Here is a 14,232-nt window from a genome sequence, read left to right on the forward strand (position 1 = left end):
CAAAAAGATACACGCACCCCAATGTTCACTGCAGCACTAATTACAGTAGTCAGGACATGGAAGCAACCTAAATGTCCATCAACAGAGGAATAGGTAAAGAAGATGTGGCACATATATACAATGGAGTATTATTCAGCCATAAAAAAGAACAAAATAATACCATTTGCAGCAACCCGGATAGATGTAGAGATTGTCATACCGAGTGAAGTAAGTCAGACACAGAAAGACAAATATCACATGATATCACTTATATGTGGAATCTTAAAAAAAGGGCACAAATGAACTTATTTACAAAACAGAAGTAGAGTCACAAATGTAGAAAACAAAGTTATGGTTATCAGGGGATAAGTGGGAAGAGAGATAAATTGGGAGATTGGGATTGACATACACACATTGCTATATATAAAATAGATAACTAATAAGAACCTGCTGTATAGCACAGGGAACTCTACTCAATACTCCGTAATGGCCTATATGGGAAAAGAATCTTAAAAATTAAAAAAAAAAAGAGTGGATCTATGTATATGTATAACTGATTCACTTTGCTGTACACCTGAAATTAACACAACGTTGTAAATCAACTATACTCCCATAAAAATTTTTTAAAAAAGGAGATCAAAGTGAAATTGGGAGTGCAGAGGTAAGCTCCACAGGTGTCAAGGAAAAATTTAGGGATGAGTTAAGTCTGGAAGAAAGCAGAAAAATTTTATCGGCCAAAATAAAACAATATTTTTTAAGCCCCTCACATCTCCCTGAGGTCAGTCTGTTTTGTTGGTACTTAAGATGTTATCATTTCCCCATTTTGTTGTTTCCTGGGGTGAGGAGACTGATTTGCTGCCCAATAAACTCCCTTGTCCTCCTTATGCAATAAAGGAAATCCTGACTTAAACACACAGCCACAGAGCAAGTTAATTTTCTTAAGTCTTAGGGTTGAGCTTCCTAAAATACAGTTAAAGTATTCATCCTTAAAGATTCTTTTTCTTTGACTCTTATCAACAAAACACTCTTATACTTAGAAACTGAGGAGAGAGACGGAGAGGAGGAGGGAGAGACAGAAAGAGAAAGAATGGATTCATCCAAGTCATCTGCATCACAAAGCGCAGGTAAAATTTGCAACTATCCCATTTCTTTCGCAGATCTTTTTGTGGAAGAGATGTTAAATACGTTGGGGATAGGACAATAGAAAATATCCAGTAGAGTAAAAGAGGAGAGACAGAGGGTGAAAGAGAGGAAAATAAAAGAGGATGGTTAGAAGACTAGATGTTACACTGGATTGCTGGAGATTGAGTTTAGGGAGAGCCACCCTTTCCATAGTTCATTGTGTCCCATTGGGCAAGTCACTTCACATCTCTGCAACTCACTCTCCTTGTAGGTAAAATGTGTGTTGGGGGGGAGGAGGAGAGGAACTCCTAGATCATCAATGTTTTATCTGACTCACTTACAAAGGACTTGGTAAAGGAGACACTGAAAAGAGGAGAGCAGGAGAGAGACAGGAAAATCAGGGAAGAGTGAGAGGGAGAAAGAGAGAGAGAAAGATAAGGAAAGAAGGGGAGAAATCTGGGAGAGTTAGAAAGGAAAAATTGCACATCTATCCAAGTCTATGAGTCAGAGTCTTAAAGTTTGTAACGAATTACGCCAGTGGTTGTATAAGTGTGGTCCCCAGGCCAGCAGCATCCTCAGCTCCTGGGAACTTGTTGGTTCCATACCGCTCTACTGAATTTTTAACTCTGGAGGTGAGGCCCCACAATCTGTGTTTTAACAAGCCCTCCAAATGATTCTGATGCATGCTGAAGTTTGAGAATTACTCAATATAGACAATGCAAGTGGAAGGAGATAAGCAGGGTAATAGGAATTTCTTATATCTCTTTTGTACATTTTAAGGGAAGATTGACCATGTCTATGTCTTTCTCCAGAAAGAGGATGCTTCTCTTCCCAAGTGTTCTTATGGACCATTGCTGGGCTCTGCATCCTGCTACTGAGTGCCTGTTTTATCACCAGATGTGTTGGTGAGTTCTGAAGGTCAAATTCAAGCTCCGTGGTGAATATTAGGAGTGAATTCTTCCTTGTTGCCTGTAAGTTCTCTTCTCCCACAAAGGGTATTTCTATTCCAATTTTCCCCCTATTTATCTCAAGCCAGAAACCCCAACCAGTATAAAACTGTTACCAAATTTCGGTGACCTGTGACACATTTTTCACGGTACGCCATCTTTTATCTCCTTAGTGGCCCTGAGTCCCCCACCCACACCCCCGTACCCTTGTCATTAGTGTAACCCTGCTCTGAGATCCTAGCCAGAGGCACAACAAATCACTTCTTGGAAGGAAGGTTTGAGAGGTTAGACTTGGCATAAGAGAGAGCGCAAACACATTTGTTTTCTTTGGGTCTTTGGGCGTGAAAAAAAGTACGTTTATTTTCACAAATCAGGAAAACCATGAAATGTGAATTCTCTCTTCTTTCTTTGAGTAAGTAAACCTCGGTTCCTCTCCATGCTGAAGGAAAAGTAGATAGTAAGGAAGTATCATAATTATTGGTACTTTTATAACTACAGAGATGATATAATGTATTTTTATCAAGAGTAATGAACATTAACTGTGCCCCTTTCCTTACAGTGACATATCACACCTTTCAGCTCTGTGATGAGAAAAAGTTCCAGCCACTCGAGGATTCCACGGAGTTCACCTGCTATAATGATGGATTAGGTATAATAGTCCTCAAATTTGAACAGCTAAATTTACACATCAACATTTTCTAGCTTCTAGATTGATTGGGGGATAAACAAAGTAGTCGAGTTAGGTTCTGTCTTTTAAAAGCAAAATGCAAAATCTTGCCTGTACTGTCAGAGAATAATGAGGAGTTGGTAAGAGGACAGGAATAAAACTTTGGAAGTGCAATTAGCATTGGGGCAGGACACTTTGCAGACATTATAGCAAACTTTTAGAATAAATTTGAGGTATATGTCTGAAGAATCAATCTAGAAGTGGAAGGTGTTATTCCCAGAAGTGCACTTTTTGTGTTCATTCATCACCTGCTTCCAAAATGAGGTGAAGGAGAAAAAAATGCATGGAGTAGGGAATTTGGAAATACCTCAGAGGTATGCTCCCTATACTCCTGCATATATTCCTGATCCAAGTCTCAGCAAAATTCTACATGACAGTAGAAAATGACTTCCTTCTGTGGGCCATAATTTCCTTACCATTAAATTGAGAGAGACTGTACTATTTATTTATTTTTAATTTTTTTAATAGATCTTTTTTTTTTTTTTTTTTTGCGGTACACGGGCCTCTCACTGTTGTGGCCTCTCCCGTTGCGGAGCACAGGCTCCGGACGCGCAGGCTCAGCGGCCATGGCTCACGGGCCCAGCCGCTCCGCGGCATGTGGGATCTTCCCGGACCGGGGCACGAACCCATGTCCCCTGCATCGGCAGGCGGACTCTCAACCACTGCGCCATCAGGGAAGCCCTTAATAGATCTTTATTGGATTATAATTGCTTCACAATACTGTGTTAGTTTCTGTTGTACACCAAAGTGAATCAGCCAAGGCATACATATGTCTCCATATCCCCTCCCTCTTGAGAATCCCTCCCACCCTCCATATCCCACCCCTATAGGCCATCGCAAAGCACCGAGCTGATCTCCCTGTGCTATGCAGCTGCTTCCCGCTAGCTAACTAGTTTACATTCAGTAGTGTGTATATGTCGATGCTACTCTCACTTCGCCCAGCTTCCCCCTCCCACCGCGTGTCCTCAAGGCCATTCTCCATGTCTACATCTTTATTCCTGCCCTGCAACTAGGTTCATCAGTACCTTTCTTTCTTTTTCTTTAGATTCCATATATATGCATTAGAATACAGTATTTGTTTTTCTCTGACTTACTTCACTCTGTATGACAGACTCTAGGTCCATCCACCTCACTACAAATAACTCAATTTCGTTTCTTTTTATGGCTGTGTAATATTCCATTGTATATATGTGCCACATCTTCTTTATCCATTCATCTGTCAATGGACATTTAAGTTGCTTCCATGTCCTGGCTATTGTAAATAGAGCTGCAATGAGCAATGTGGTACGTCTCTTTTTGATTTATGGTTTTCTCAGGGTATATGCCCAGTAGTGGGATTGCTGGGTCACATGGTAGTTCTATTTTTAGTTTTTTAAGGAACCTCCATACTGTTTTCCATAGTGATTGTATCAAGTTACATTCTCACCAACAGTGCAGGAGGGTTCCCATAAACTTCAAAGACTTAAATTCTATAAGTCTAAGAACTGTAGCCCATCTGGACAACCAGTTTGGAGATTCTGTGGAGGGTACATTGTTTGGGCAACATGAGAGGTGGTTGCTTAGAGGTCACTCAGATAAAATGCATAATTTTCCTCTGAACTTGGAAGTCTATGAACAGATAATAGGGTTCCATGTCAGTAGCATAACAGGGGTTCCAAGGCTTCGGACAATAAATGAGGAACTTTATGGGCTCAGAGGAAGGTTTCTGTTATCTTACCCAGTTCTGTAACTTACCCAGTTCTGTGAGGACTCTCACAGAAACTTCTCTCCTTCTAGGTTCAGTCAAGAATTGCTGTCCATTGAACTGGGTACATTTTCAATCCAGCTGCTATTTCTTTTCTACTAACACCATGACCTGGACAGCAAGCTTAAAAAACTGCTCGAGCATGGGAGCTCATCTGGTGGTTATCAACACACAGGAGGAGCAGGTAGTTGGAGTACAGCTTCCTCCAGTGCCAATGAAACACCCTTCACAGGACACATCCCTTTTTCCATACATGTGTACTGTATTTGGCCCACAGTTACTATTTGTTAAGTGAATTTACTGAAATACATGCTGTTCTTACCATTTCTGTAAGTCAATACCAACTTTATTTTCATTACTAGAAGAAACTAGAAAAAAAGGAACTTCCATGTTCAGTTCCTTAATTAGTAAGGCAGGAAAAAAGAGGGTTGGGACTTCATTTTAGAATGACCAGTATGTTTATAAACATGTGAAAGGGGGCAAGCAAAATGTCCATTATCTTTAAGCTATGATTTGTAACGTTTTGGGCTACCAATAACAGTAGACAAATTTTGACTGTGTTACTGAGAACCTCCTTCTCTGTTGAAGGTTCTTTTTCATTGGTTTAATTTTATGTTATGTATGCTTTACCACAGTAAACAAATCAGGAGGTAATCCTCTATGATCTTACCATTTCAGGCCTATTTTTCTGTCATCTCTAGTCTAGATCCTACTTTATTTCTTTTAATAACAATTACGTTCAACATTTGTTCAGAATTGGAATAATTGATCTCCTCATATTTTGTGTGTATCTTCCATAGGAATTCCTTTACAGTATGAAACCTAAAAGGAAAGAGTTTTATATTGGACTGACGGACCAGGTGACTGAGGGTCAGTGGCAATGGGTAGATGGTACACCTTTCACAAAGTCCCTGAGGTAACTTCCTTCTTGTAGTAGAATTATGACACTAGCCCAAATTGTAAAGTTAGACCACCGTTGAGGAGAGTCCTCAGAACTTCCTTCTGGCCCAGGAGGTATATTCAAGTCCATTCTTGGTGATATTAGATGCAAGAAGGGAAAGAGCTGATGTAGAAGACAGAAAAGAGAAGTACAAGGACCTACTGCTCCCATCTCCTAGAACTAGATCAAGAATAAAGGGGAAATAACAGATGAAATGAGAAGAGGCTTAGAATTGTGCAATAACTCATTGGAAATGCATGCAAGACAAAGAGTGGAATTAGTAGTCTTATGCCCACAAACTGCAGTCAATGAGACAAAAACAGTGATTTGAGAAAGACAACAGATTCTTATGGAGTAAAAGTAGGATGCTCTGATCCTTTAACACATTGTTTCACTATAGCACTGTAACATGACTGAAGTGTGCGCCTCAGTTAATACAAACTCTGTAGAATAAAGGGAGCAAACATGATATATGAGTATGAAGGAAACAAATCCATCAGGATATCAATCCTTCCCATAACATCTCATTCTGGATCTAAAGCCATGAGACATCATTGCAGAACAGCAAGTCAGAAAGATCCAGTTTAACTTCACTGTTCACAAACTCTGTGACTTAGAGAAATGGTTTAGCTTTTCTGAGATTCCTTTTCTTTATCAATAAGAGATTATAATCCCTGCCTCACAAAATTGTTGTGAAGTTAAACAACACAAATGTAATTTGCCTAGTTTACAGGTCACTTTACCTCTTGTAAATCTCCCATGTCTCTCTCTTTCAGCTTCTGGGATATAGGAGAGCCCAACAACATAGTTACAGTGGAGGACTGCGCCACCATAAGAGACTCTTCAAATCCAAGGCAAAACTGGAATGATATGCCCTGTTTCTTCAATATGTTTCGGATTTGTGAAATGCCAGAAAGAAATAGTTGAACAGGGAAAAATCACCAAGACAGAAGGCACAACGTAAACGTATAAATGAGAAGGAACAAGCGATAATCACAGCCGCACAGCTCCAACATAAGTGTGCATTGCACTTTATAAGGACTTCATAAGTGTTTGTTGCTTTGATGTAAATAAAAATACATCGTTTTGAATGTTATAATTCATGATATTGACAGAAGTGCATTTTTCTCTACATCAGTCTCGGGATTTCTCAGAATTTACCAAGCTTCTCTAGCAATGTTGTGGGTGGGGGGGGGAAAGGAGTATTTCTCCTTTTGGTACATTTGCTTCAGTTATGAGTATTTGTAAGAAAATACAGGGACACAGAACAAGCACCAAATCCAGCAAAGAAGAGGATTTTGGAAAGTGCCTTGAACAATTCGAAATCAGGCTCTGTGTCATGTCTTCTTTTTAGTTCCTGAAAAGTCTGTCTTCTCTTCTCAATTTCATCCTGTTTTTCACTCCCTACCTAAGCATATCTCCTATGTTCTCCTATATAATAAGTAGGAAACTTCTTCAAGTCATGAAACGTATTCCTGCTTAAAAGACTGGTGTGGACTTTCCGGCCAAAGGCATTCACTGCACCTTCTTAGAAAGATCATGCTAACCTTCGGCTCCAAAGAGACTGTCATCCAGTCTACTCATCTCAGAAACTCCATTTCCTCTCTATTCTCTTCCATTGACTAACTGGATCGCACCCAAATGTTATCTATTGCTCAGCCAGAACCAGAGTCCAATAGTCAAATTATTCTAAGACAACAGTCAACTTGACACTTTCCTGTCTCAAGCCTATCCATTTATTGCATAATATTCTATCAATACTGACAAGATTATTCAAGAATATATAAATAACATGGAAGCTTTTATAACCATGTTTCTTGCACACAGCACCATAAAGAGACCCTTGAAATCATTGGAATTAATGCGTAATCATTGAATGGGAAAATTCAACTGAACAAGTGAAAATAATATATTAGCTTTCTTTTTTTTTTTTTTTTTTTTTTTTTTGCGGTACGCGGGCCTCTCACTATTGTGGCCTCTCCCGTTGCGGAGCACAGGCTCCGGACGTGCAGGCTCAGCGGCCATGGCTCACGGGTCCAGCCGCTCCGCGGCATGTGGGATCTTCCCGGACCGGGGCACGAACCCGTGTCCCCTGCATCGGCAGGCAGACTCTCAACCACTGCGCCACCAGGAAAGCCCTATATATTAGCTTTCTTTATAAACATTTATTTCTCTTAGGCATAAGTGACAATCTGTGGTTTTGAAATCAATATGCCTTTAAAACAAAAGTCATTCAACCTGAAAGTAATCCAATAAAAATATCTTCAACTTTCTAATTTCTTTTTTTCATCTCATAAACATCAATGAGGAAACACTGAAAAACATGTGGACATTTTTTTGTTCATTATTGTTGTATTTCAGGTGGCTATAATTATCTTACATTTTATATCAATATTGAAAGATATAAAAATATTAATGTATATTATTTCACCATTTATAATTTAAGTTATACAACTAACTCTGCCTTCAAAGTTTGGCAAGAAAAGAAACAATTGTTAAGGGTTTATTTGCTAAAGTAAAGATCACTAGAACCTAAATTATTTATCAGGAAAATTCTTCTTTGAGAAGGAAATCATCCAATTGAGACTGTTTTTAAATACCGTATTTTATAGGACTACATAAATACTTAGGCACCGGAAAACCCAAAAAGTTGCAAAAAATAAAGAGTAATTAATCGTTCATATTCCCAAGACCATATTCCCCAAATAAACCACTGTTATGACTTAAATACTATTACCATTGGGGTCCCCAATTTTTTAAAAAAGAAAAATCACTGTACTACATCTCATAAAAATGATACATATTTATTATTAAAAATTCCTACAGAGCACAATTGTATAAAGATGAAAGTGAAAAAAATTCAAATCCCAAGTTCATATAGTTAGAAATCATACAACAGATGAGTCTTTTAAAACATTAAATTTAATTTTACTTGAATTTAACAAATAAAAAAATTGAGGTGAAATTTAAGAATTCTTGAACTTCAAGAATTTTATAGGCCTTATAGATTACCACAAAAAATTTTTTCCTGAAGGGTCCCTAAAAGAAAAATGATAAGGAATCAAGTAAAATGTTCTTCTTGCTTTCCTATTTCTTCTTCTTCCCACCCCCCTTTTCCTTTCTCAACAATATAGCCCTAAAATCATTCATTGGATGGGGCATAGCTAGGTAGTTTTTGCATGTGCATGTGTGAATGCATGGGGGGAAATATAACATATATAGATATACATATAAGAAACCGATAATCATAGTTACTTTGAAGAGGCATTTAGGGGTTCAGGGTGGATGAGAGATTCACCTTATACTTTTATTAATGTTTTTTACTGTTTGCCTTTTTAATGCACACAAACATTACATTTTCAAACATAAAAAGTGTTTAGATTTTTTAAGTGTTTCCAAGTTCTAGGACTATTTCAATGTCCTAAAGAAATAGGCAATTATTTTTATAAAATTACTATCAGCTGTCTTAAAGAAATTGTGAAGACTAGGAGAGGTGCCATGAGACTTGAGGATAGACTGAAAGCGACCAAGTGTGGAAACAGGGAGAACAATCAGAAGGCCATTGCAATAATCCAGGTAAGAGATGGTAACTTGGTCTGTGATGGTAGCCATGGAGGGAATGAAAAATGATCAGCGGGGGGAGAAATAGATTAGAGGTACAGATGTAGACACAGATGTATAAAATCACAAACAGGTCATATTTTATTGACAACTGAATCTTTAAATACAGTCTTATACAAATGAAAAATGGATAATATTAACTATACAAGCCTATTATCATTTACATAAATTTATTTCAACAGGTTTTGTAGATTTGTGCTATGTAATTTATGGCTAACAGTTAAAGTCACTTGGTGCTATTTCAGTTAAAAGTATCAGGTTTAAACACAGACACACACATAATCAATCAATCAATCAAACACTAATATTCCAAACTTACAAGATCACTAATTTACAGAATAAATACTGTTTTTAAAAATAGTGGTAAGGAAGTTAGGTTAAAAAGCTGTCGCTTGAAATTTTTTAGCTTGGATGCAGGAAACGTCAGCAAAATGAATGTATGTAAGAAGACAGCCTTATTTTGTTGACGTTGGACGTGACTGCTTCACAATTAAAACTACACACATCGCAAACGCATAACTTCAGGTTGTTAAAGCCATGATTTCCTTGCTAGTTTGAATTGCAGCTTTATAGCTCTAAAGAAGCTTGCTAACAATTTACATAAATGGATTGAAAATATAATGTTTTTCTGATTCAAATTAAAAACACAGAAACACTAATACAATGTTGCAAGAATAATTAAGAACTATTACCTTTTAGCCAAGAGGCCACAGCACCTCCAGTAACTCTCCCATAATACCAAAGGGAACACATTTCACTTGCTATGAAAGGTAGATCTGGGCCATAGTCCTGTTTCTGTCATACACTAGACATGTGAAGGTGAGCTCTTTGGCTTCCCAAGGGTTTTGTGTCCACAGCTATAGAATTAAAGGAGTTTGGTAAAGGTGGCCTGTAAGGGACTTTTCCACTCAAAAAGAAATTAAGTCAGCTTGAGACTCCCCACTATGGGAAGACTTTTAAAGTGGAGTAAGAAGTAAATTTTTGAAAAGGTAAATAGACTTTTTTTTCTACCTGGGCAATACCATAATTCTAACTATTCTATTCTGTTATTCAGAAAATATTTTGCTCACGGAATTTCAATCTAATGGCATACTATTAAGAAGTCTGAAAATGAAGCATCAGACAATAAAAATGTTGCTTAAAAACTTTAAAGAGTTTGTGATATTTGGGTTAAAAACAATGATACACCACTACCAGTAGGAATATCCCACCTTTGAACTTTAAGAGCTAAGAATTGGAGCAGAGGAAACAATGACTTATAGATTTCACCATTCAAGCTACTCTTAGATACGTTAATCAATACACACTAACTGAAAAGTAAATACCTTGAAATACTATCAAGAAAGCAAAGTTAATGAAAATTGATTCTCACAGAAAAATATGATTTTTTCCACCAAAACACTATACAAAAGCACATTATCTTGAATGAATTAAACAAGAATAACGAAGGCCATCATGACTGAAAATGTTCTATGACTGAGAATGTTTTCTCTGTTCCCACGATGCATGTACATTCTTCCCTAGTCTAATTGGTTCTTCTTTTCTGTCCTCATAACAGGGACCCCTTCCTAGGCTTCTTGTTGAATGCTGCTCCAGGTATCTTACAAATGCTACTTGTCTTAAAGTCACAAGGAAAATCATTCCAGGCCCATTTGTCTTTGTCATTAACAAAGACAACACATTTTTCTTTCTGGTAGTTGTTGGGTTCACTCTCGTGCCAGAATCTGAAATGTGTGTGTGTGTGTGTCTATACATGTTGGGTGTGCATGGTAGAGGCCAGAGGACAAGGCAGAGAAAATGCTCCTAGTGAAACATTTAGAGCTGCACTGTCCAACACAAGTGTAGTAGTCTACTAGTATAGAGGTTACTCAACACACAATGCTCCATTCCGAGTAAGCTTTCTTACATTGGTATACTCCACCCCAAAATGAATTCTGCTTGCTGTCTTCTTCTCACCTTTGCCTATAAAGCTCTTTTGCCCCAGTCAGTATACTCACACCATCTGTGGGTTCAATGGTGTCTTGTCCACCCAATGCCACTGGCCTTCAAGGTTCTCATCTGTAAGTCCCAGGAAATATGAAAATCGCTATCCAAAAATTGAGTGATAACGTTCTGCCTAAAAATGTGAATTTTTATAAGTATATTTGCCTTTATCAGGTGATAGCTGTTATGTTAGGAACAGAGGAAAGAAGTCAAATAAAGTACTAGTTAAGCACAAAAGCATTGGCATCAGATCTGTTTTCACATCCCGCCTCTGGCGTTTATTCCATAATGTTAACGAGTGCTTTAATTTCACCAAATCCCAGTTTTCTCAACTCCAAAAGGGGTGACTCCACTATTTCATAGAGTCACTGTGAAGATTAAGTGAGATCAACTTGCAAATCACTTAGCACAGTACTTAATAGGATTGGATTTCTAGGAACTTTTATTTTTTAAATTGCCTTCTTCAATTGTTTGTGTATTTCATTAAACTCCATTTTATTCAGGAGCTGGTGAACCTATAGTTGCAAAGCCATGGAAACAGAATCCTCCAGGAAACCCTGCTAACCAAGAATAGAATCTGAGTCATGGTATCGTACATATATGGAAATATATTACATGAGGAAATAAATTTCAGTTCAAATTGAATTTACCTTGAGTTTTTTTTTTTTTTTAGAATGACAACCATACTTCTGAATTATTTTTCCTGTGCTCTATTCTGAGAAGCTATTTCAATCCTGATTAACCATTCATTTATTTACTTACTCATGAAATATTTATCAGGACCTATCTAAGTGTGCCTAGCGCTGCAAAGGCCATTGGAGATGCAAAGATGCTTAAGGCATGGCTCCAGCCCTCTACAAAGTAGGACTCATTGGAACACTGAAGTAAGTGCCATGGTCACAGGATGCACAAAGTACCACGGAAGTATCTCCAAACTAGAATAGGAAAGATGGAGCAGAGAAGGTGGTCAGGGTAGTTTTCTGTAGAAAATAACACATGAATCAAATCTGGGAAGACCAGAAGAAGTTGGCCATGTGAAGAAAAATGAAAGAGGAAGAAAAGTCTTTCCAGGTAGTTGGAAGAGATGAAGCAAAGGCACAGAGGTATAGCAGAGCACAGAAATTCCTCTTTCTCTGCAAAGAGATTCAAACCAGCAGGGAAACGGATGTAAGCCTCTCAACATACCTGCTCAGCTTCTGTGCTGATGGTGGCCAGATGAGCCCCTGTCCCCATACAGTGTCTTTCACTCTGAGCCCACGTCTTGCTGTCATTAAAAACAGCAGTTGGACTGGAAGGCTTTCCAGCCCACAAGACAGCAATTCCAGGTGACCCCTCATGTGAAAATTGAAAGGAAAATTAGTTACACCATGTATGTTACCTGTAACAGATTGCATAACTATTTCACTACCTAATATCCAACTAACATTTATGAGAATAATACCAGGATTACCAAAGTCATTCTGTCCCTCCCTTTTAAAAAATCCTGAAAATTGGGCTTCCCTGGTGGCGCAGTGGTTGAGAGTCCGCCTGCCGATGCAGGGGACACGGGTTCGTGCCCCGGTCCGGGAAGATCCCACATGCCGCGGAGCGGCTGGGCCTGTGAGCCATGGCCGCTGAGCCTGCGCGTCCGGAGCCGGTGCTCTGCAACGGGAGAGGCCACGCCGGTGAGAGGCCCGCGTACCACAAAAAAAAAAATCACTGATCACAGATCACCATAACAAATATAATGATGAAAAGGTTTGAAATATTGTGAGAATTACCAGAACATGACACAGAGACACAAAGTGAGCAAATGCTATTGAAAAATGGCACTGATTTCCTCGATGAAGTGTTGCTACAAACCTTCAATTTGTAAAAAGCATAGTATCTGCAAAGTGCAATAAAGCAAAGTTCAATAAAATGAGGTATGCCTGTATAGACAACATTATATTACAAACTTCCAAGTTCCTAAGAGATTAGATCTGAGTTGCTCTCACCACAAAAAAGAAATGACAATTACATGACAGAAGTGTTAGCTAACACTCCAATTATTGCAATAAATGTATCACATTTTGTACACCTAAACATTTACAATGTTATGTGTCACATTTTGTACACCTAAACATTTACAATGTTATATGTCAATTATATCCCCATAAAAATTAATTTTTTTAAAAAAGGAAAGGATCATTTTGCCCTTATTCTTACCATGTTACTGCAATCCTAATAGGCAGAATTAGGATAGCCAGCCAAGCAGCAGTAGTAGAAGCAGTACTAACAGAGAATTTACCATATGCCAGGCTTTGTTCTAAGCACTTTAAATTTTTAACTTATTTTATTCTGACAATAACTCTATAAAGTAGGAACTATTATCTTCATTTTGCATATGAGGAAAACAAGGCAAATAAGGGTTAATTTGTCCAAGGTCAAAAAGCCAGTAAGTGGCAGAGTAAAATTTTGTGCCAAGGCAGTCTGTCTCTTTCCAAATTCATGCTCATAACCACTCCTCTTTACTTCCCATTAATCATCTATTTTGGTGGGACTGGGGAGGGGGGGGTCATTAAAATCAATAAGTGTATTCCCTATTCAAAGATTTATTTAAGTATTAAAGTCTGAAGAAAGTATTATTCTGTTCTTCATTTTCCACCTACCCAAACAGCTGTTTTTCTACATTCCCAACAAACTTTGGATCAGGTACATGTTTAGACTCCATAGATGAAATGTCCCTTGACAGTTTTCATTTATGTCTTTAGGTGTCTCCCCTGCCACCAGGAAATCTGAGCAGTATTTGCTACCACTGTGCTAGAGTTGCTAGGGGGAGCCCGTCCTCTAGTGGTCCCATGCTGATATGCAGCTGGTTAAAGCATTCACAGAAATTGCCTCAAAGACATTTTTTTACTATTAGGTGCAGTGGCAGAACACACGTAAGACAAAAGAAAATATTAAAAAGCAAACAGAAACCTTCATGGTCGGTCTTAATGCATTATTGTGTTTAACTGAGGGGATGACACTAGTCTTAGATTGATAGGGCAGAGCGTGAGGTCTCAAAGGACAATTATTTCACTCCTGAGATGTAGACTTTAGTATGCTAGAGCTTTTTAAAAAACATACCACCCCCATTCTTAGTAACTTTCAAAAAGGGACTGAAAATGACAATTCTTATTCTGAAATAAATGTCATACGACATGCT

At 38.2% G+C, this 14,232-nt stretch overlaps 2 protein-coding genes across 2 annotated transcripts; one reads left to right on the forward strand and one right to left on the reverse strand.

The window, feature by feature from the left end:
- The first annotated feature begins 914 nt into the window (after positions 1–914).
- Positions 915–6,558, forward strand: LOC111176721 (C-type lectin domain family 4 member E-like). The gene is made up of 6 exons (XM_022577499.2): positions 915–1,103; positions 1,914–2,006; positions 2,608–2,697; positions 4,552–4,703; positions 5,320–5,435; positions 6,236–6,558. Exons 1-6 carry the CDS (start codon positions 1,067–1,069, stop codon positions 6,384–6,386), a joined length of 639 nt encoding a protein of 212 aa, XP_022433207.1. The 5' UTR covers positions 915–1,066; the 3' UTR covers positions 6,387–6,558.
- Positions 6,559–9,136: 2,578 nt separating this feature from the next.
- Positions 9,137–13,742, reverse strand: LOC111176552 (C-type lectin domain family 4 member D-like). Its single transcript, XM_089920069.1, is given in 6 exon segments — positions 9,137–10,804; positions 11,078–11,168; positions 11,171–11,192; positions 12,249–12,336; positions 12,338–12,395; positions 13,727–13,742. Coding segments are annotated over 6 exon segments (450 nt in total). The 3' UTR covers positions 9,137–10,629.
- Positions 13,743–14,232: the final 490 nt, after the last annotated feature.

This window comes from Delphinapterus leucas, chromosome 11 (assembly GCF_059928025.1).
Source record: "Delphinapterus leucas isolate spDelLeu-1000000601 "Yukka" chromosome 11, BTC_Dleu_Yukka2, whole genome shotgun sequence".
Lineage (NCBI taxonomy): Eukaryota > Metazoa > Chordata > Mammalia > Artiodactyla > Monodontidae > Delphinapterus > Delphinapterus leucas.